General features: G+C 51.6%; 8 protein-coding genes across 8 annotated transcripts; 5 read left to right on the top strand and 3 right to left on the bottom strand.

Annotated features, from left to right (window-relative positions):
* Nucleotides 1-384: 384 nt before the first annotated feature.
* A1O1_02828 (uncharacterized protein) lies at nt 385-1,485 on the top strand (the record flags this gene model as incomplete). The annotated part of the gene is made up of 2 exons (XM_007723736.1): nt 385-463; nt 545-1,485. The coding sequence occupies 2 exons, from the start codon at nt 385-387 to the stop codon at nt 1,483-1,485; spliced, it is 1,020 nt and encodes a 339-aa protein (XP_007721926.1).
* A 361-nt stretch (nt 1,486-1,846) lies between these two features.
* A1O1_02827 (uncharacterized protein) lies at nt 1,847-3,259 on the top strand (the record flags this gene model as incomplete). Its single annotated transcript, XM_007723735.1, has 1 exon — nt 1,847-3,259. The coding sequence occupies one exon, from the start codon at nt 1,847-1,849 to the stop codon at nt 3,257-3,259; it is 1,413 nt and encodes a 470-aa protein (XP_007721925.1).
* A 1,890-nt stretch (nt 3,260-5,149) lies between these two features.
* Nucleotides 5,150-6,316, top strand: A1O1_02826 (endoglucanase; the record flags this gene model as incomplete). The annotated part of the gene is made up of 1 exon (XM_007723734.1): nt 5,150-6,316. The coding sequence occupies one exon, from the start codon at nt 5,150-5,152 to the stop codon at nt 6,314-6,316; it is 1,167 nt and encodes a 388-aa protein (XP_007721924.1).
* A 2,938-nt stretch (nt 6,317-9,254) lies between these two features.
* Nucleotides 9,255-9,844, bottom strand: A1O1_02824 (cyanate hydratase; the record flags this gene model as incomplete). Its single annotated transcript, XM_007723733.1, has 3 exons — nt 9,255-9,302; nt 9,358-9,771; nt 9,824-9,844. 3 exons carry the CDS (start codon nt 9,842-9,844, stop codon nt 9,255-9,257), a joined length of 483 nt encoding a protein of 160 aa, XP_007721923.1.
* A 1,021-nt stretch (nt 9,845-10,865) lies between these two features.
* On the top strand, nt 10,866-14,969 carry A1O1_02823 (phospholipase D; the record flags this gene model as incomplete). The annotated part of the gene is made up of 5 exons (XM_007723732.1): nt 10,866-12,166; nt 12,240-12,314; nt 12,365-14,192; nt 14,240-14,852; nt 14,908-14,969. 5 exons carry the CDS (start codon nt 10,866-10,868, stop codon nt 14,967-14,969), a joined length of 3,879 nt encoding a protein of 1,292 aa, XP_007721922.1.
* Nucleotides 14,970-15,732: 763 nt separating this feature from the next.
* Nucleotides 15,733-17,221, top strand: A1O1_02822 (uncharacterized protein; the record flags this gene model as incomplete). The annotated part of the gene is made up of 4 exons (XM_007723731.1): nt 15,733-15,901; nt 15,953-15,978; nt 16,029-16,067; nt 16,118-17,221. 4 exons carry the CDS (start codon nt 15,733-15,735, stop codon nt 17,219-17,221), a joined length of 1,338 nt encoding a protein of 445 aa, XP_007721921.1.
* An 831-nt stretch (nt 17,222-18,052) lies between these two features.
* Nucleotides 18,053-19,396, bottom strand: A1O1_02821 (uncharacterized protein; the record flags this gene model as incomplete). The annotated part of the gene is made up of 1 exon (XM_007723730.1): nt 18,053-19,396. One exon carries the CDS (start codon nt 19,394-19,396, stop codon nt 18,053-18,055), a length of 1,344 nt encoding a protein of 447 aa, XP_007721920.1.
* An 828-nt stretch (nt 19,397-20,224) lies between these two features.
* A1O1_02820 (uncharacterized protein) lies at nt 20,225-22,123 on the bottom strand (the record flags this gene model as incomplete). The annotated part of the gene is made up of 1 exon (XM_007723729.1): nt 20,225-22,123. One exon carries the CDS (start codon nt 22,121-22,123, stop codon nt 20,225-20,227), a length of 1,899 nt encoding a protein of 632 aa, XP_007721919.1.
* Nucleotides 22,124-22,877: the final 754 nt, after the last annotated feature.

Genomic DNA, 22,877 nt, shown 5'->3' with positions numbered 1-22,877 from the left:
TCAATGCTTGTCCTGAGTACATACTTTGTCGCTCTAGCCTTTCAAATGACGGTCTTTTTACAACTTCTCTCCGCACTGGCACACAACTGAAGTGTCCCTGTCAATCTCGGCCTTACTACTAGTAGTATACCTTATGGATCACTCGCCGTAAACGTGAATTAAGGTATGGATTTTGTGTGACCGAGGGTACCCTCCATCGCCTTTTCCGTTACACCTGATTTCCACTACTAGTACAGTCAATTGGCGACATTCTGCCCCGAGCGTTCAGCCGTCTAACAACACTGTCCGGCGTCCTGGAATCACCAACTAGAAACTGCTGATCCCGGTTCGCTGTGAGATTCATATTTTTATTGACTTTCTGTAGTTCCTAAACAGGAAGGCATGATGGCTTCTAAGCCGGAAAGCAAATCAGATGCCGAAGCCCTTGTCCCTCAATTCCAACTCGAGAAAGTGCTAAATCAAGGTAAGCATTTAATCCAACCTTTCCTTGTCTAACGTCCTATGCACGAGACTCCTCTTCCCGGACTTTTACTGACACCAACAGACCAGAATGGCCGGCGTATATCCCTTCTCGGGACTATCGCTGCTCAACCTGCACTCATCATCTTAGAGCGGGCGGCCTTCCCTACGGAGCCAACTTTGATCTCAAGCCTTCTGGCCTCGCTCACCGGCACCAAAAACCTAGGTGCCAACGATATCTACAGGTGGTACATGGCCAACCGGTCGATCACGACAACGACAGGGTCCTCAACACACGAGGCCTCGACCTCGGATTCACAATTGTCGGATCTGAAACTGAATTTGATCTACCCATGCACGCCGCAACACGTCCGAAAATACTCAGCGCAGCGCGTGCGCATGGTGACCGAGACCTCAGAAATTTACGCCACGCATATCAAGCCGTATGTAGCGCGCCAGCGAGCCGCCGGCCGCCTGGAATGGGTGTTTAACATCCTAGAAGGCCGCACGGAACAAGAAGATGTCATTGCGCGGTACGACTGGGACTCACCATCCGAATCAGGGTTTCTTCTCCTCCCTGATCTCAACTGGGACCGCAAGTCGGTCGAAGGCATGCATCTTCTCGCATTGGTGCAACGGCGCAACATTTGGTCATTGCGAGACCTCAAGAAAAAGCACATTCCGTGGCTCAAGAGTGTGCGTGACCAAGTCGTCCTGGCAGCGACTAAGGTCTTCGAGCCCGGGCAGGTCGAGCCCGATGAAATCAAATGCTACATTCATTATCAGCCGACTTATTATCATTTCCATATACACGCTGTGCACGTCATGCTTGAAGCTGGTACGACGCAGAGTGTAGGCAAAGCCTTTGGTCTGGGTAATATCATATCGCAGCTCGAGACAATGCACGGGGATGAAGAGGCAGGGATGGACACAGTCGATCTGTCGTACTTCCTAGGCGAAGAACACGAGTTGTGGAAAGGATGCTTTGGACGGCTGAAGAATAATGAGCCGATTAAGCTGAGATAGTCTCGGGGAATACCTACAGTCACAGCCAGATGTGATCACATTATTGGAGTACTTAAATTGTACGACGTTCGCCATCCCAATTCAAGTTGTCTGTAGTCAATGCGCCCAAGGCCGAGTGCCTCACCGTATTTGTAGTAGGCCGCCCAACCTCGGTAGATTTTACGACAGCGCAGCCTTCGATCACGTCGACGAACATGGAAACTGTCTGATCGGCGGCTGATTATCATCCTCGGGTGTTTGCGGTTTCGCGGTCGCATGCTGCGATCGCACTGCCCAGGGCGCATATTGCTAAAATGCGCTGATGTTTATGTGCGGTAATGCACCCCTAACATACTGAAGAAACACCACTGTCCCGACAATCATGGAGTATCTCCAGGTGCTTCAGTCGCCCGTGGATGACTTGAAGCCATCGCTCTTCGAATTGTTATCCGAGCAACAACTAGCAGCCCTGCTCCCACCGACGCTACGATATCTTCTAGCCCTTGCCACCCACCGACATCCTCGATATCTTCTTCGGATCCTGAACAACTTTGATGAAGTGTATGCACTGCTCAGCTTGGTGGTGGAGAGGTACTACCTGAAGACCTTTGGGGGCAGCTTCACGGAGAACTTCTATGGCCTTAAGAGAGAGAAGGTTTTGAGCGTCAATGGCGGTGAGATCAAAAGGACGCAATTGGCAGTGCCCACAGAAGTTCGCGAACGATTGAAGCTGGGCGGTCGAGATATCTGGAAGAACTTGGCTGTTCTCGTCGGCATACCTTATCTCAAGAGAAAGCTGGATGAGAGCTATGACATACACATTGCGCCGAGCGCAAGTTTACTCATAGGTGGCGGCTTGGGAGGGCGGCGGTACCTGGATCGAGACGCTCTTCCGCCCAACCCAACCGTCAAGCAAAGGCTGTTATACTACTATAAATGGTTCCTGCGGAATGTCTATCCAAGTCTGAACGCAGCATATTATTTCAGCATTCTGGCTTTCAGCTTGGGCTATCTGTTCGACGGCACCAAGTATTCGAATCCTTTCCTCTGGATGATCGGCACCAGGATCAGAAGAATGGGGTCGGCCGACTATGGAGCGATTGACGCTGCCAGGGAAGCAGCTGAAAAAGCCATTGCAGCCGCTGGAAGGCCTGGACAAGGCTTGAGCGGTCTTTTCAACCCACGCACCTTGTACCCTCGCCTGCTTTCCAGCCTGAGGATCCTTTTGCCGACTAGCATATTCGCCTTGAAGTTTCTGGAGTGGTGGCACGCCAGCGACTTTTCCCGTCAATTGACCAGGAAAGCCGCTGAAGGGTTGGAACTCCCACCGCCGGTTGTCTCGGGCATGGAACTGGTCCGCAGGCCCGTGTCAGAATCGCAAGTGGTGCCCGCCAAATCTCCCAACACTGCTGCAAAGAGAAGTCCACCAGTTTCGAGTATAACGTACCTACCCATTTTCACTGTTCCGCCGCCTCCATCCAGCGACCTATGTCCTATATGTCTCCATCCGGTATCCACTGCTGCCGCTTGTCAAACAGGATATGTTTTTGACTACAAGTGCATATTTCAGTGGATAGAGGGTACGCATGAACGGCAGGAAGCCTTCATGAAAGGCGAGAAGATGAGCGAATGGGATGAGGACGAGGATCAAGATCTGGAGCAGAAAAGAGACAATTCGACAAGTAAGGAGCCGAAGAGCCGTGAGGGAAGCTGGGAAAGTGGGAAGGGACGCTGCGCAGTCACTGGACGGCGAGTCCTCGGAGGCACAAGCGGGTTACGCAGAATCATGGTATAAAGAATTGAATCTCGCTGGATGGGACGGGTATCGTGCATACCCAAAACCGTAGCGGTCCGAGTCTGTTGATCGCGTGGGTTGCACTCCCCGAGGTCTGCAGAAGCGACCGCCTCTCGACGAGTCCATTCTTGAGCTCTGGACCACAACCGCTGCGAGCAGCACCTCTGGCCGCTGTCTGACCATCCCTGCTCGGCTCCGCCTAACAAGTACGCTGAAGCGGACCTCTCGGAGCGCGGATTCGGTCTTTCTGCATCCCTGAATCCTTTGCTGTTGGAAAGTTGTCCAGGTCGACGAGATTCCCGGTCAATGCTACTCACCATCTCGCCTTTTTACCACCCCGGGCTCTGTCCGAGCTGCCAGCAAGGTTAGCCAGTCCTCTGTGACCGCTGGTTTCTTTCCTATTCATTCGCGAGAATCAAATTCTAGGTGGGCCTTAATTAGACAACTCTCTGAATGGGGTCATGGGGAGATGTTCAAATGCTGTCGTGGCTGTTGGGATGCATGTGTTGAAATCAACGAGTCATCATGGGTCAAGCCAGTCACATTTCCATGTCCATACGGTCTAGGTCATAGTGCCCTTCGGGCATGCATACCGCCATCTTGTCCTTGGAAGAAGTAGCGTGAATATGTTTCCAGCCTCCTCCTTGAAGGCATCAAAGATTGCCTTCCAGGATCTCAGCACTCTAGCAGTACAGTGGGCGTGGGCTACCGATCCTCTCGCTGGGTGACAAGGGATGACGGTGCAGCATTCCTTTGCACGAAATCTTTAGGGGAGGTCCAGCCATAGTGTTTCGAGTGGTCTAGGATTCCCCAGTCGCATGAGACAACCATCGAATCGATCTGGTTTTTTCAGCCCTGATGGCAACCGACACCCCTTTGCAGTGCAGGAATTGGTGATCTGCCTGAACAAAGCGTAGGGCAGCGCGACCCATGTCCATATCCAGACAAGTGGAGTCTAGGCCCCACTGCCGACACCAGGTTGGCACTGCGGGCAGGACGTTTTTCCTCCGCCACCACGTTTCAAGTTCACGATGGACACTCTTGGCCTTTGTTGCCCTCCGCTCCTTTGGGATCTCAAGCTTGATTCTCCTCATCATACGCGTCTTTCAAGAGCGGACTTGCTCACGCTGAGGACTGCTCGTACAGCTGTGCACTCTCCGACGCTGTGCTGGTGAAGCTGCAATCCTGTACAGTATAGTATGCTGCTCTGGCCCCTCAGGACCTCAAGGTCAAACTACGTATCGTAGACCCCTGCTCGTCACGTTCAGCCTGAAACCAACATCCTCCCCCTACCGAGCAGGCAATCTCGATGGCGCCATGGCGACTCGGGTATCTTTCAAAGTCAGTGTTTGCGATCTGGCCTAGGACCAGAAACCCATGTCCTCCTTGACTCTTCCATTCTTGTCCACAAGTTCAGGAGAGCATGGCAGGCGGGTCAACTCAGTTTGTTACTGCCTTGAGGTCTCCATATTCTCCTATTCGTCCCCTGCAGTTGTTACATGGTTCTTGAGTCCTGTCTACAGGCCTGTTCAACATGAAACCCTTCAGTCAAGGTGGTCTGCCTGAGGCTGAGATTACCTTTTGCCTGGGATACGGACGAAGATGAAGAAATGATGGTATATATGACTTTTCTTTCTGCCTTGCATTGATCCATTTCTTTCCTTCATTCAGAGCATAGATCTCCCCAAAAGAATCCAAGCTGGTCTTTCGTTTAACAGGTCAATTGACCATTTCGTTCTTTGCCCAACCTTCGTTTCCAGGCCTTCATTGATTGAAGCCCGAGTTCTCACCACTCCTTTTGACGGACTCTTGCTTGCAGCACCTCTTATTCGTGTCATCGAAAGTCTCCTGACCAGTTTGCTGTCAATTTATACACTCCAACAACAAACAATGTCTCTGATCAAGTCCACCGCTCTTCTCGGCGCCCTCGCCCTCATATCCAAGGTCTCTGCACACGGTACCGTCCAGGGTATTGTTGCTGGTGGTGTATGGTATTCTGGTTACAGCCCCCTTTTTCAATATCAGTACCCACCACCGGTTGTTGCTGGCTGGTCGATACCCGAGGATATTAACAACGGTTTCGTCAGCGACTACACCAGCCCTGACATTATCTGCCACAAGGGTGCAACGCCAGGCGGCGCATATGTCTCTGTGGCTGCAGGGGATACCGTCGAGTTGCAATGGACCGTCTGGCCAGAATCGCACAAGGGTCCGATGCTCGACTACTTGGCTTCTTGCGGCGATGACTGTACCACAGTGGATAAAACCAAGCTGCTCTTCAACAAGATTGACGAATCAGGTCTCATTGATGGCAGCACTCCTCCTGGGCACTGGGCTTCGGATGATATGATCGCAAACAACAACTCATGGGTTGTCACCATCCCTTCCAGCATCGCACCGGGCAAATACGTCCTTCGTCATGAAACCATTGCTCTGCATGTAGCGAAAGATGTCAACAGCGCCCAGAACTACCCTCAATGCATCAATCTCGAAGTCACCGGTTCTGGCTCCAACTCTTTGAGCACTGGCACCTTGGGAACGGATCTGTATACCGCTCAGGACCCGGGCATCTTGATCAACATCTACCAGGTGCTGACATCCTACATCATCCCCGGTCCTCCATTGCTTGACGGCTCCTCCTCCGGCGCCCAGCCTTCGGTGTCCGCCTCTGCGACGGCCTCTGCGGCAGCCTCTTCGGCCGTCGACGCGATCAGTACCACCTCGTCCGCATCCGTCTCGTCCACTGCATTTTTCTCAAACAGCACCATGACGTCCACTGGTATCTCCATCACTGCCACTCCAAGCAAACCTGCCGCTGTCGTTACGCCCTCTGCTGTAGCGGGTGGATCGAGCGAAGCTGTCACCTCTGCTCCAGCACCTGAACCAACTGCTGTTGATAGCCCCGCGCCAGCCGAGACAGAGCCCGCCACCGTGGCGTCGTCTGCTTCTGCGTCCAGCGAGATTGCGGCTACGGGAACCAGTCCCGTTTCCTTTTCCAGCATTGTCACAGGTCGCATTGGCAAGCCCACTAAATTCATTTGCTACCTTGAAGAATAACCGAGTGATGGTCTTCCACATCGACAGGCCTGGGCCTCGATGCACCACACAGCATCCCTTCACTGTCGGGCGTCGCCGGAGTCTGGGTTATTAGTGGTGGATATATGTCCAAATGGACGAGGACATTCTGGCCTTGGAGCCTTGTATGGAAAATTCGACCGGGAGTCGACACGAAATCGCTGCTTGCCTCTTTCACTTTTCTGCCTTGCTCTTTCAAACCCAGCACACCTTTGTGGTGATGACATTCAATTCCCATGTGTATATACAGCATGTTATATCTCTTGGCTATTGTCTCCTGCGAGAAGACGATCCATGTATGACTATCACATTTGGGCAGTCAAAGAACTGTCTTTCCAGCCTACTTACTGAACCCCCGTAGTAATTGTGCTTAGTGGTCTTGACAACTTACCCACCTACCTACCTCCTTCCAAGGCCCCTTCAGCCGTGCCAAATGTACGCAGTATCAGCATCAATTTCAGTATGACTTACTATCCTCTTTGATACCACAGTTGCTAACCATAAGATATGTTTGCCCATGTCAAACGCAACCTGTCAGCCAGCTCAGCAGTCATCTATATATGACATTTGTGACCATGAAGAGATACTGCTATTGAATATACAATCTCCGAGGCCTTTACCAATCCAAAGCGAAGGGACTAGGGTACCTAGCCACTATGTACGTGTTCGAAGGTACGTCAAGGTGTCCTTTCCGAGACCCCTGGAGTGTAACTTGGCAGAAGTGGGTCGCATAAAAGAAACAATATTAATTCGCATACCACAAATTTCACTCTGAAATGCACCCCACGATTGGTGCATTCCAAACCCCCAAATATAGACACTATGGCCGAGTGGTTAAGGCGACAGACTCGAATCTCAGCAGCTTTGCTCTGCTGTCCACGTGATCTGTTGGGTTCGCCCGCACAGGTTCAAATCCTGTTGGTGTCGTTTTTTGTTTTTTTTGTGGTTCAAGATTGTTAATTCTTGTCTCAAAGAAGATGTAAAACTGTTTTTTGGGGAGGGCGTGAAATACTGGTAAGTTGTACGTGGTGGAAAACCTTGGTATTAAGGTGGGCTTTTAGGGAGATAAGCCAAGGCCGCTTCTTACGCGAAAGGAATAGGTATTTTTATTATGGATCAGGAACTGAGGTGACTCTTGCTCTGAACATTCCTTGTAGTATCCGGCATGACAGCAAGTGACCGGGGATGAAGGGAAAGAATGAAAAGATGATATTGGAACTTCCACAAGTGAAGAACCGCAGAAGTATTGCTTGCAACTACACTTTGGATTAAAAGTCTAGATACATAAAATGTCTCTTGCCAGATGACCATGATGGATTTGACTACTCAAAATGGAATGTGGCGGTGAGGATATTTACCGTTGGGTACTTAGTATATATATATCTGGGTCTATGTCTGAAAGTCCTTCGCCATTCATAAGGGACCGTTCATCGATTCTGTGCGATTGTCCCTTACGAATGGCGAAGGACGAAATCAACAGTCATTGGGCGGCCGACCAAGAAAGCCAGAGACATGTCTCTGAGACACCAGTAACATTCAGAGTCCGGGGAATACTGGCGGCAAAACTGGTGTCCAACCATCCGAGAAGGGTCGTTCCTGTCATCCTCCAGGAGGCATGCCTTTATCTGCTATAAATCCGAATTCTGAATCTTAGGATAGAAATGAATTCAACTGAAGTAGAATAAGCCAAAAGATGCAACTTTCAGAACGTGTGTTCCAAAGCACCAAGAGACTGTCTGAAATGAAGTCAGATCGTTCACAGTCGCTGCTGCGACGTACCACATAAATGCCATGCGGATACTTGCAACGTAGTAAGCGGAGTTGCTCACCGAGCATGGGTGGAGAGAAGTGAAATTGAAGAACAATACTGGATGGCAAAGGCAGCAGTACAGGTGGAAACTGCCCTGCGAGGATCTGTGAGCACGAGTGTGAAGTTTGACTTCGTATCAATTAGGCTCTGCGGCAAACACGCATCAATGTGTCATATTTTCGCCGAAACGGAAACCATCAACATGATGACATATAAATGCTGTACATGTCAAATCCCCCGTCGGCGTCAACGCCGTGATGGCGTGGAGAAGATGACATCGTCGGGCGCCTGCGCTACAGTCATGGTGGCCATGATCATCTTCCTGTTCGTCAGAAGAGCAATGGAGCCTGGGGTCCAAAGGTCAGCAACTGCTCTCGGACTGAACCCGGGTGAAGGAGGAGAGGAACCAAGGTAACACAACGTACTCTTGTCTATCTGCGCTGCACGGTGCAGAAGTATCCCATCTGTCCCTTGCGAGTGGCCTTGACCTGCTTTTGAACTGTGCAGAAATAGCCCATCTGCCCTCGGCAGGTGCGGGTTTGCTGGATGGATTGAGTCATGACTTGAAAGAGTGATTCAGTGTTTGGCTAGCTTCCGTTGTCTGGATTGCGACGGGATAATGGAACGAAGGGAGTTTCTGCTGAGTCAGGGTTAATGATAGTGTTAGTTTGTAGAAATGAAGGAAAGATCCGGCAGTCGAAGGGAGGTGCTAGTTATATATATACCGTAGTAGCGCTGCATATAGTCAGCATTGCATTAGTATCGGAGTTGAAAGACTTGGGACGGGTAATGGTGGTTGAAAGAAAGAAAAGAAGATGCAGGACAAAGGCAAGGGGTTCGACGATCATTCCGACAAGGCTGAGGCGCCCCTTAGTATTGTTCTTGCTTAATATTGTTCCTTGCGGCACAAAGCAGGCTAGCGACATTCTCGTTGCGAGCAGGAGTCAATGGACCTGACAGGGTTGATGTGGGCTTGCAATCGTCGAACACGCTGGCTAGGGCGTAACGAGGGAGCCTCTGGGGTTTCAATCTCGACACCGTACAAATCGGATGTGAAGTCACCAGCGGTGATGGCAAGCAGGATTAATTGTAGACTCTTCTTCCGCCAGGCTAGAACCTCGTATACGGTAACCACTTGCCCCGAAGTTTGATGTTCACCTGCATTTAATTAGCATCGAAATATATCGACCTCCCAAAACGGCGCTCGACTCACCCAGGTATTCCCATCTTTGTCCACCTCTTTCTCGACATGGGTGGAGAAAGAAATAGCACTCATGATCCCATCGCCAAACTTCTCGTTCAGTACAGCTTTGTACGCATAGCCGTAGTTTTGCACAATCTCGTACAGCCGATAAATCAAAGGCTCCCTGGGAGGCATCTCTATGCTCTTGCCGCGGTCCGGAAACCCGCTCATCTGTGACTCGAGAGTGCCATGGTCGATATCAAAATACTTTGCTAGGTTCTTGATGTCATCTGGAGACGCCTTTGCTTGTCCGTAAAACAAAGCAGCCACGGCAACCTCATCTCGACCAATTTCTTTCGCGATCGCCTCAAAGGTCACTTGTTTCTTCGCCTTAGCTTCGAACAACGTTGTGGAGGCGGTGCGCAGGTTGGGATGTTGCGATACCTGACCATGTTAGCTGTAGTCCTGCGGCTATGCAGATGGTAGTGGCATATACATCAAGAGTGGCCAGAGACATGTTGGAAGCAGGTCGGGTCAATCGCAGCGAAGTGTGAGGGTAACGTAAGATGTTCGGCGCTTTCGAGCTCAGAGCTGTGGTCGTGAGACATTGCAAGGGACGCAGACGTGCAGACATCTTTATAACACCGGAACGGTAATACAAATAGCCAAATCAAATATGCTGCCCGTAAAAGCACAAATGGAAATATGCCACTGCTTGGTGTCTCAGTATTTTGTTTGATCCTCGGAGATGGAGGAGTGCCAGTGGTGGGTGAGGTCTTGTCCCCGCATGTATTGAATCAGGGGCATCATGACGTATTTGGGGCAGACGAGCGGCAGCTCCCATCTGTCATCGAAGTCGCCTTTGACTCCGAGTCAAGCTCATCGCTACAGCTGCGTAGATGAGTCTGCAGGATGTGCCATTCTTGGAGATAGTCCATGTCGAGGATATGTACGCACCAATCCGACGCAGATGGCCTCCACGGACTGAGATGCTCAACGTCGTCCCGTGATACTACGTATTTGATTCCGGAGACATTTTGGCTATACTGCGGGTAAGAGCTTTCCCATCTCTATAAACTAACACAGTCCCTACTAGGTAGTACAGACTATATATTGAGCTCTGGCAGGCAGGCCCTTGAATTAGAGGGGTCTTTCAACCTAGTCATGGGCGGTGAATGGGGTGGGATCAGGGCTGAAGCAAATGAGGCGCAGCTCAATCCTTCCTGACCCAGACTTCGTGTTTGGTGCGCAGGATGCCTGGAGCCGTCAGGAGCCACCATGCAACTGCGACTGACGCGTCTAGCACTACAGGCTTACCCTGATGATGCTGCTGAGCTTCACCGACTTCCAATCATTCACCAAGGAGCCTCCAGCTGAAACATAAGACATGGTGAAACGTCCTCTTTCACAATCAATCACCATCATTCATGTAATATTCTTACTCCTTCATCAGCTCTGATCTGAGCGTTGCGGTTGATATTCATGCAATCTGTCTCCTCAGCAAGCCGCCTAGTTCCCCATACTCTCAGCAACGCGAGATGTCTTACCAGCGACCCTCGGACGAGGATGCACTTGCTTACGGAGACGACTACTCCCAATCCCGCGGCAGCAGACAAGAAGGAACAGAGAGATCGGTTCTCGGAGACACATTTCGAATGTTCAAGTCGGGATACGACAAGTACAAAACCCCTTCATCCCAGAACTATGGTTACAGTAGCTCCGGCACGTCCCAGCAATGCTACGGCCAGCCGACTCCCGCGACCGGCTACCCTCAACCAGGCCAGGCTGCGTACCCCGGAGGACCGCCGATGCAACAACCTGAAGGTAAACCTGACCTAGGTGCAAAGCTTTTGGGGACATTACACAACACCATCCACAGTATTGGGTCAGACATTGCCAACCTGCTTGGACCTGATGGAAAGCCTGCACGGTATTCCAACCAGCCGTCCGGACAGCAACCAGAGGGACCAAGTACCTATTCAGGCTATGCAAATGCCCCAACTTCTTCAGAGCAAGCCCATGGCCAGTATCGTTTCGACAGTTTCGCTTCAGAGAAACCCGGGAATGATGTCAAATGGTACGTCGATGGATGTGCATACTTCTGGGCTGTCAGTCAAGCACTGGAAGGAGCAAGAGAGTCGATATGGATCCTTGACTGGTGGTTGTCGCCGGAAGTCTATCTTCGTCGCCCTCCATCTCAAAACGAGCAATGGAGACTGGATCGGACCCTTCAGAGAGCCGCTCAGCGTGGCGTCAAAGTCAACATTATTGTATACAAAGAAGTGACCCAGGCTTTGAGTGCGTACCTTTCTCCCATTATGATCAACTACCTCCATTCTCTTGTGCCGCAGGCTGCCGGCACCTTCACTTCCTTCCTGGTTGCACTGGGGCTACGAGCAACCACTACATCACTTAACTATGCAGAGAAGGAGAACCCACTAATCCTTCCTCCTTTAGCTTTGTCCTCGGCCCATACAAAACACGAGCTCGAGAAGTTGTCTCCTAATATCTCCGTCTTTCGTCATCCAGATCACCTTCCTGACGCTCAAACCGCACAATCCTCCTTGATCTCGTCTTTGCAAAACCTCAAGCTCGATGCCGCCGGCGTGTCCAAACTCGGCGCAGACGCTCTAAAAGGCGTTTATGGTCTGGATGAGGATGTGATTTTATACTGGGCGCATCATGAAAAATTATGCCTGATTGACGGCAAGATCGCCTTCATGGGCGGGTTAGACCTTTGTTTTGGACGATGGGATACAAATCAACATGCCATTGTGGATGCCCATCCATTGAACATCAGTGACATAGTGTTTCCCGGCCAGGACTACAACAATGCCAGGTAAGGTCAACTGCTCCAGACATAACCTCAGACGAGGCTATCGAATGAAGAGCATTACTGATATATAATATAGGGTTATGGATTTCAGTAACGTTGCAGACCCTTTCCAAAACAAGCTCGACAGAACGAAAAGCTCCAGAATGGGATGGTAAGTGATCATGATACGCCATTACATCAATTCCTTTTAATGTTCTCCAGGTCCGACATTGCGCTGTCTCTGCAAGGGTCATGCGTCCAAGACCTCCGTCATCATTTCATTGATCGGTGGAATTTCATTTTCGAGGAAAAATACAATGTCCGGAAAGACGCACGCTACTCTCGCATCATTGACGACTACCCGCATTCCACATCTGGTCCTGCTCGGCGTCCCCAGGCTCATCCACAGTCACCAGAAAAAATTCAACCTTCTGCTCCAGGTGGCGCTTTCCCACCGCCGCCGGGCAGCCGGCCATACGCTCCACCGGCATGGCACAGCACTAGCAGGCCCCATACTCCAGGGTCGGAACCATACCAGAACCAACTAAGCACCACACCAGGAAATCAACCAGCGTCGTATGGTGCTGCTTCAAGTCCATCGATTCAACATACATATCCCCAACCAGCGGGCCCCCAGACTTCTTATGTCCAAGGGATGGGACCAGCGGTACATGGAGACCAAGGTCAGTCTCTGGCCGCTACGGGCGGATACCCTCAAATTTCTAGCCCAACACCCCAAGGAGCATATAACCAGCCGACTGGGATAGGAGGACAATCTCCAAATCCATACTTCCAACAAGCCTTTCCACCCCCGCCTCCTGGTCCACCCTCCCAACCGTCGCCAGGTCTGGGTTACGATCACACAGGATATTCGCCGCAGATCAAACCAGAACCGACATATGCTCCATTCCAGCAAGGAGCTTCTGAGCTCTCAAGTCAGCAAACACCAAATCATGCATACGAATACCACTCGTATCAACAGCAGACTTCTCCAGCTGTATCCGGCCAACCATACCAGCCACAAATACATCAACAATCTGGCACAGAGGAGAACCGAGGTCTCGATGATTATGGCTATGGCGATGAGAGTGAAAGAGGCTTTGATTCTGAACGAGGTCTCCGCGGAAAGGTGGACCGATACCGTACCGAAGGGAAACGCATCGGTCAGGAACTTTCCTCTGTCGGTAGTCTCGTCTCAAGCGGCATGGAAGGCAGGATGCATCACATCCAGGGCAAATATCTCGGAGCAACCGATTCTTACGGCCGACCTTACAGTCAAGCAAGAGGTGCTATGACCTGCCAGCTCCTTCGAAGTTGCACCCAATGGAGTAACGGCACCCCACTCGAGCACTCCATTCAGAATGCTTACATTGATGTGATCCGAAATAGTCAACACTTTGTCTATATCGAGAATCAATTTTTTATCACGGCCACGGGCGACAAACAGAAACCAGTCAAGAACCTGGTTGGGCAGGCTATTGTCGAGCGAATCATGCGAGCTGCCAAAGCTGGCGAGAGATATAAGGTTATTGTTGTGATTCCAGCAGTACCGGCCTTTGCTGGTGATCTTCGAGATGAAGGATCCCTGGGGACTCGTGCTATCATGGAATTCCAGTACTTCAGCATTAATCGTGGGGGTCACTCCATCATGGAAGAGATCGCACAAGCCGGTTACAATCCCATGGATTACATTCGTTTCTACAATCTCCGGAATTACGATCGAATCAACTGTGGCGGTGCAATGGCGCAAGCCGAACAGCAAAGTGGTGTGAAATATGAAGAGGCACGCAAAGAACATGATAATGTGATGGGAGCTGGATATGGATCTTCAGGTGAAAGGACCGGAGTAACCCAAATGTCACGTGTGTCACAATATCAGCAATACCAATCCGCTGCACAGAATACATCCGCGGCTCCCGGCAGCCGTTGGGACAGCGTCGCAGAGTGTTACATGCTCGGAGGTCAAGATATTCGCACCGTGCCTTGGGACGGAACGCCGGAGGCTGAACTGGATGCTTTTGTCAGCGAGGAGTTATATATCCATTCAAAGGTAAGTTGCCCGTCTTGACGGTTCCGACTATTACTGAATAAGTGCAGTGTATGATTGCAGATGATCGGGTCGTCATCTGTGGTTCAGCCAATCTGAATGACCGAAGTCTGCTTGGTTCACACGACAGCGAGATTGCAATTCTGATCAATGATCCCACACCCGTACAGACATATGTCGCAGGTCAGCCATATCAAGTCAGCCGCTTTGCAGCCTCACTGAGGCGGTACTTGACCCGAAAGCATCTTGGTCTCGTTCGCCCTCAAGACATGCGAAGACCTGATCCGAATTACGAACCTGTAGGTGTGCCCAATGTTTATGATTGGGGCAGTCCTGAAGACAATATCGTCTCCGACCCTCTCAGCGACGCGTTCCAGAGTCTTTGGAATAGTCGGGCGCGCACAAACACCGACATCTTCCGAAAGGCGTTCCGAGCGGTCCCCGACGACCATGTCACGACTTGGGCAGAATACAAGGAGTGTTATGAGTACTTCTACCATGCTGACGCCAAAGATGCTGGCAAAGACGGAACCAAGGTGCCTCCACGAGTAGAATATGGACATGTAGTCCGAGAGGATTTCCCCGGTGGGGTCCAGGAACTCAAGGAACTGCTGAGTCATGTCGAAGGCACTTTGGTAGAGATGCCTCTGTGTTTTCTGCAAAGTGAGTGACATCGTTCTGGCGATGCTGTCTCAATGTCGCTAACGTGTGCCTACAGACGAAGACATTGCTAAAGAAGGATTGACCTTGAATGCATTGACGGAAGAGCTCTACACTTGAGTCAAGCTGTGTGCTGGCATACTGGGCTCTGCTGATGAGTACCTGTAATGAGATCATGACTGATGAATCGAGGACGTACTTTAGCATGCGTACATCTGAATTCAACCCTAGCAAATTCCTGGAGCTGGAGCAGGGTGAAAAGGGACGAAAAGGGGCTGCCACAAATGCATTTAACGCCGACCGTATTATTCCTACGGTGAATGATTTAACCGTCTGTGATAAGGTATCTACTACTAGTACAGAGTTAGTAGTAGTACTAGTAATACGTACTACGGCGGCTAATCGCTGGTAACGTTTTGATAAACCTGTCACTCTCCACATCACATCACTTCTCTTTCTCACAACTTCACTCACTACCACTTGTCTACCTTAGGTACCTACGTACCCATGCTGCTTCTATACTCTCGTCTCTGCGCCAGTTTACTTCACCCAGGTTGCTGTGAAGCTGGTCCCCGCTACTAGTGAAAACTCTGTTCTGAGGAAACCGGGCGCGAACTGCTGTTCCGCTGGATTCAATGAAATTCTAAATGAGCCGACATGTGATTCCTCTGAGGCTTTGCTCTTCTATTCTATTCATTCTTGTTTCGCTTCGCTCTGCTCTGCTTCGCTTCGCTTCACTCTTCTCTTCTCACTTGCACATCAAAGTCACTGCCAAATAGTCAAGCTTGACTTCCACCTATTCTCACGACTTCAGATTTCATCACAAGCCTTCCCCTTCTCCTACCCCTACCGACCTCGACTTTGCTCGACTTCGCAGACCAAAATGAAGATCAAGTGCACTTATGAGGATTGCTTCAGGCACTTCTCCTCGAGAGAGGCTATGATAGCACATAAGACAAAAGATCCGAACCACAGCTACTGCGCCCTTTGCGATGTTGACTGCGGCGATGACATGCTTCTCTTCATTCATCAACTTGGAACTTCTGCCCACAGTGAGTACCTCTTCCGCTCACTTTAGGTCTAGCTTCTGATGTTTATACCAGTCTGCTGCCCTGTCTGCGCCCAAGAGGTGAGTCTTGAAACATGAATTTCCGGAGGGTTTCTATCTAACTTCGATAGTTCAAAAGCGCTGGAGGGAGAGATCGACACGTCGAACAAGTAGGTTCATCTCAATAGGTTTGATGATTTTTGTCGCTGACATCGCCCAGAACCACCGGACCGCCCAAAACATCGACTGCGCCGGTTGCCATGCCAAGTTCGCTTCAGCATCTGCATTGATGTACCACATCGAGAATGATCAATGCTCGGTCATCAAACTGGAGGACTTTCAGATGCAACGTGCAGAAAAGCAGATCCACAAGGAAGCCTGCGTGGCCAATGGAGAAATCTTCAGTACTGGCTCCTCTATGCAGTCCATCCAGCGGGCTCCTACGATCTCGAGCATCAACAACGGTACGAATCAAGTCGGCGGTAGGCCTGTTCGCAACTCTAGCAGATCTCTGAGCAATGCTTTGGGAGGCCCCATCTCGCCCGCTTCGCATGAGCAGTTTCCTCCACTCTCCAGAGCTACAATCATTCCTGGCCAGAATCAGCAGCAAGTTGCACCCGACAGATCTGTCCTCGGCGCGCAATCCAAAGACGCAGCATCCAATCTGATCAACTTCGATAATGTCGAAAAGAGCATGGCTGGTCTACAAGTCGGCCCAAGTGCGTGGGATTCGCAGGGACAGGGCGGAGAATCACAAGGCGGCGAAGGCTATGTCAGTGGTTGGCTCGCTTCGGTGAACACCTCCACTAGACCTCCACCAGACAACAACAGCGAGGTTGCTTCGATGTATGACAAGAAGGTTGCTGCGTCGGCTGTCTCTGAAAACATTCCCCCAAGCGTTCAAGGCCCAGACCGCAATCCATTTTCTGTCCTTAACCGCATCATTCAAATGCCAGCACACTCTATCATTTCCAGCAACGCTCCACTTGACATCGAACGCTTCTGGGATGCAACCCTGCAGCAGTATACCTGTCCAGGGGAGAGATGCCGTCGGCACTTTGCCAACACCGACCACTTTCGGAAGCACTTGCTCACCTCGGCTCATGTTGGTGGTCAAGTCGTCTGTCCTTCCTGCTTGAAGCGCTTCGCAACCACATTTGCCTGGGTGGCCCACTGCGAGTCTCCCAGTAAGCGATGCGACATCCGCAACAGCGCCAATCTCAATCATGTGATTCGTGAGATCACGGGCGGTGTCTTGGCGACGGATGGCCATTTGAACGATGGTACGGTGCAATATGTTGCGCCGAAGATTGAGGAGTGGTAGTGAAGCTTTCCGAAACGACAGTCACCGCTATCATTGTTCAATGCGGTCACGGCAACCCACAGGAGCATTCTTCCCAGACGGCGGACAACAAGGGAATATTGGGGCGGGATGGAAATTTGCTAGACACGAGCTGAAGCAGCATGAAGGATTACACGCCCATTGCATCTCTTCTCCATTCGCAGAGGTTACTGGGACACCATGTACCGAGTATGGACAGTCGCATGCCCCAAGGATGGCCTAGAGACAACAGAACGAGGGGAGAGCCCTGACACGAATTGAGCTACCGAGAACCTTTACTCCAGCACGGTCGGCAGTGATTCGGCAGCGAAGGGCTCGACTTTCCAGAAGAGATTACCTCTCTAGCGAGCTTTAGACAACTGTGCGGCTGCGATCAAGTAGATACGAGTGACCGCCCAACAAAGACATAGAATAACTAAATTCTCTTACTTTCTTGACTCGGTTTAACTGACTCAGAACGTAGTCATCCCCTTACCTATCTTCCAACCCTGGCATTGCAATCGAAGCTTGACGCCGGCTCATGGACGTCACGGCGTAGGCTGTTCTGGCATATGATGTCGGTGTTCCGATCCTTTACGATCGGAACAATCGTTGACATGCATGCATCCAATCCAATTCAAGGGTGTATAACCCAATCGAGGCTCACACATATATTCATCCTTCCACGATGACTGTCCATTCTCGTACTATTTCTGTTCTCAACTGACGAGGTATACTCCCCCAAGGCAATATATCCCTAGAACTCCTGCCCATTCGAAAGATCCATACAATTTCATTCCATATGGCCTTCCTTAGTCCTTTTTCTTGCGTCGTTCACAACCTACTCACAAATCCATCGCGATCCACACGACACAAATAGTCCTTGGTAATGTCCTGAACACTCGTGACGCCCGCGAGGCCCATACACAAGCGAAACTCATCTATCAGCAACCTCAAGCAAAGCTCGACCCCTTGCTGCCCTTTATACGCCAACCCCCACAAGACAGGACGACCAATCCAGCAGAAGTCCGCGCCCAACGCAAGAGCTTTGAAGACATCGGTGCCATGCCGGATCCCGCCGTCGACGTGCACAGGCACTTGACGTTGCACGGCGGCCACGACTTCGGGGAGAGCATCGAGTGTCGCGAGGGCGCCGTTCAATTGTCGGCCTCCATGGTTGGAGACAACGATGCCGTCAACCCCGTGATGGACGGCTAGCAGGGCATCTTCGGCGGTCGCGATTCCTTTCACCCAGATTTGCATGTCTTTTCCGCATACATCGCGGAGCCAGGGGATCGATTCTTCCCAGTTCAGTGTTGGGTTCGCGGCGTGCGTGTGGAATGTGATTGGTCCGGATGGCGGGTTTCGCAAGGTCCCGTCGTGGTAGGATGAGGAGGTGGCGGTGGTTGTGGTGGAGATGGACGAAGAAGGTGTAATAGAGAGATTGCTGCCGTTGCGCTTTTTGTCAGTGCCACTTCCAGGAGGATCTACCGCCGACTCGACATCATCGCCCTGTTCCTTGAAATTGGCAATCGACAGATGTTTCGGCAGCTTGAACTGGTTTCGAATCTCCAGGTTGCGACGACCCAGCACGGGCGTGTCCACGGTGAGCAGGACGGCTTTGTATCCGGCCCTTTTAGCCCGCTCGATCAGCTTGCGACTATGCTCGCGCTCCTCGAACAAATACAGTTGCAGAGCATGTGGGTTGTCGCCATTGGCCTCGGCCACATCTTCAAGCGTACTGGTGGCGAAACTGCTCAGGCCCATGGCCACTCCGTTGTTGCGGCATGCGCGCGCCGTGGCGATTTCACCATCCTCGTGGGCCAGACATTGCATCGCCGTGGGCGCCACCCCGAACGGCACACTGACTGTTGTCTCGGGCCCGAAGATGGTCGTCGTAGTGTCGATCTGTGATATATCCCGCAGCACGCGTGGCCTGATTCGGTATCGGCTATACGCCGAGATGTTCTCTCTCAAGGTGCTTCCACAGTCCGCACCTTCGTTGTAGTAATCCCGGGTCTGTTTGTCCATGCGCTCGTACGCCAGAGACTCCAGTTCGCCGATCGTCAGGCAGTTCAGGTCGTGAGGCGTCGGCTCTGGAAGAGACGAGGACGACGTCGTTGAAGCGGAGCCAGAAGGTTGTGCTTTGGCCTGGGGCTTGTAACTGAGTCGCGCCATGTTTATGGAATGGAAGACGGCCTGGAAAATGGAAGGGTAGATTCTTGGCCTGGTTGATACTTCAAGGACGGGAGCAGCAAGAGGAAACAGGGAGAGCCTTGAGTAGGTGGGTGTCGTCCAGCTGTTTCCCTCTCTCTGGTACAAGAACAGAAAGGGTGAGGCGGGTTCGGAGGAGACAATCTGAAAGTAGCAATACTTTCGTATGGATAATAAAAAAACTTGAAATGAAGACTTGCCCGCGAGAAGATGGGTTGCAGGTCAGCACACAATCAGGACGAGTATGAGAAGTGAAATGAGCCTCAGAAGCCAGGCGCGACGATGAGGTGAGGACGAAGGCGGCGCTTTCAAGCGAAGCTATAGACCCTTTCCATCATTGCGGTACTCAGTCAGGTTTATGGGATGGACGATGCATGGCTGCAAGTTCGGACAAGTGGAGTTTGTTAGTGGTGACGATGCGACATCGGAGACGAACTGCGGAGTGCGGAGTAGAGGAGAGGGAAAGGGTGCCGACGACTCTTCTTGACTCCCAACTTTTTTTGGCAACACAGCGTGGTGCCAGCCAGGTAAGGAGACCATCAAGGAATCTGCCTAGATTCAGATTAAGGATCAAGACCCGAAGGGAAGAAGACAGGTGAAAAGAGGAAAACAATACCGACATCTGCGTCGAGGTAGTGTGCATTATGCGACAACGCCGGCTAGTGTTTTGATACAACGCCTTAGCAAAATTGGCAAAGTTCCCACATCTCCTCCCAGTCATTGACAAACACAATCGTACAATTTTCACAAAAAAGCTGTCGACCAGCTCCAGCTCCACCAAAGAGCTTCGTATCATGACTTATCTGGCTGATTCTGTAGCCTTTCCCGTTCAGCCATCCCTTCTTCAAATTCCGGGTCGGACTGGGGGATCAATGTGTGAGAGGCCGAAGTCGACCGGAAAAAGCCAGTAAAAAAGTATAAGTAGCCTGCAGCGATGGATAGCAGAAGACAAACAAGCAATCCGGCGAAAAGCAGGACCGTGCCTAGCCCGAGACCCCCATGGAGGCCAACTCGCTCGAGTGCTCCGTGTGCAGATGCTTTGTTCGAGGTAGGTGTGAAAGGACACCCTCCGCGTGGCTGATCGAAAGACTGCCCCGCGGGAGCGACACCCATCAGCCTCGTCCCTTTACATCCCATCTGGTTGCAGTTCTGGGCGAGGATTGGAGTTGGAACAAACGTTTTAACGCCGTTGGTAGCCGAGTGTCGGAGCGAGCGACCACCTCGGTCTAGTGCCTCTACCATGCCATAAGTCCAATAGCCGGACGCCTGATAGCTGGTTTCGAAGCCGGTCTTGTTCACGGTGCCCAAAACGCTCCACTCCGCTGTACAGTTCTGTCGCCCATAGACTCGCCACTGGGCCACTTCCGTCGCACCGTTCCACGACATGTAGAACATGGTCAGCGCTGCGTCGGCGTTCAACGCATATGTGTAAAGAGCTGGGTTGTCGAAGGGATTGGATGTGAAGTTGAATTTGAATGCCCGGTAAAGGTTCGCTCCTGTGGCGTTGATCTTGGCTTGAAAGACGATTTCGCCCGAGGGTAGATGCTCTGTCACATATGGCTCCTGACCCCAGCCCATCAAGACGTTTGATCGGGCCAAATCCGCACGCTCGCCGAGAAGTTGCATACTGCCCTGGGTGGCGGGGCTTATCATCCCTTCAGGACCCTGGAAAGCAGCCAGCAGAGTGGCCCGCGGAGGTGTGGCATTGTGCTCCAGTTTGATGATCTTCCCCGATGCCCTTGGTGATGTAAAGTTCACGCCGTTAGAGGCATTGTCGAACAGCGTAATTATCTCAGTGGTGCCATTCGAGGAATGCCATCGGACATGATGCTGGTATCCGAACAACACTCCAGCCTCAAGCGCAAAATCCGATTTTTTGCCACCCAGTCTCCAAAGAATTTGTCCATCTTTTCCACTGACCTTGTAGATGGCCTGGGTGTGTCGACAGGACACGATATAGTCGCCCTCCGGGGTCTCATCCACGGCGTTAAGGTGTATCCAGTCCCAAGCACTCACAGCATCAAAGCCAGTGCCAGCAGTGGCGCCAATGTTTGTGCCCAACCCCACGTATGACTCGGACGGAGAGATGTGGTCGAGCGCGGACCATTCGAACAGCAGCTCCCCGGTGGCCACGTCAATCTTTTGGAAGAGGCCGTCCCTGATCCAGCCCTCACCGGAGGTCAAACCATATGGTGTCAGATCGTAGCGTTCGACTTGGTAGATGTCGACGATCATCGAACGACCGTCCTCTACCAGATTGCACTCGTGCATGTCAATCGCTGGTCGCCCATTCTGTGCCTTGATCGTGGCGACGGGGACGAGCTCGTTGCTGTAAATGTGCGCGTCGCCGGCGTAATATGTAGCCCAAGAATCGCCCCGGAAGAAACAGAGATGGTCGCTGCCCTTGTACTTGCAAACACTGAACGTGTGCATGCTCCCACCCAGCATACTGGATAGACTTGTCCATATTAACTGCCCATTGTTGTCGTAGATGGCTGCTCCTGACCGGGGGATATGATGGGGAGAGACAAAAATATATCCCGGTGTGACCCCCTCTTTCAATATATCGATCTCTAACACAGGTGGAAACAGTTCTGGACGGGATTGGAAGAATTGGTATTCATCAGCGGCCGACAACCCCAACAAAGAAGCGAAACAAATCAGATAGGATGCGACTGTCGGCATCAACATATTGGCCGTCAGTAGAATGTCGAAGGCCAGTGAATGTCAAGCAGGGAAGTTGAGCGAAACGAAAGACGAAATGGGGATCACCAGAGTATGAGCGACAACCAACATTCAAGGCCATCATCCACGTCGACGCAGGCGATAAGGCCTGTAATAAGCCACGTCCAAGCCGTTCGGGATTCGGTATCCTCCTACGCGACGGTAGTCGGAGGGGGTACACAAGGTGGTCATGGCAGACGACTGCTCCAGCCATAGGGGATACCATACACGTACATAGTAGTGTAGAGCGACACAGCGGCGATAGTGGCGAATGAGACAGCGAAAACGACTCCCCACCGAATGCCTGGGCAGGAGCGTTGACAGGTGACAAGGCTGTCATGGTCCTTGCCCCCTATTCAATAGCCCGAGGCTCCCGTGTATAAGGCTGCTGTCATCCTACGAGAAGTCCCTGCAAAAGCGGGGGCCTTCCAAATGTACTGTGAGTTGTGTAAAGAAGGTATCCAACAGGAGCCGTCAAGGCTATCATGGAGATGCTTTCGGCACCCTTTTGCCAAAGAAAGGCCAAGCTAGGGAGAGATATGGGTGTGTAGAACGAGCTTTGCCGACCTTGCACGGGCCCTGTCAACGCGGATGAGCACCGCTGGCTATCGAATTGAGATAACCTGCGATTCGTCGGACTGAGCCATGTGGGCTAGAGTTGGTAGACACAAGGCGAGGACGGCTTCGTCCCCAGCGGCCATAGCGCTGTCAGCGAATTTGA

Source organism: Capronia coronata, assembly GCF_000585585.1.
Source record: "Capronia coronata CBS 617.96 chromosome Unknown acBCG-supercont1.2, whole genome shotgun sequence".
In the NCBI taxonomy this organism is placed as follows: Eukaryota; Fungi; Ascomycota; class Eurotiomycetes; order Chaetothyriales; family Herpotrichiellaceae; genus Capronia; species Capronia coronata.
This window is presented reverse-complemented; position numbering and strand designations above follow the sequence as displayed.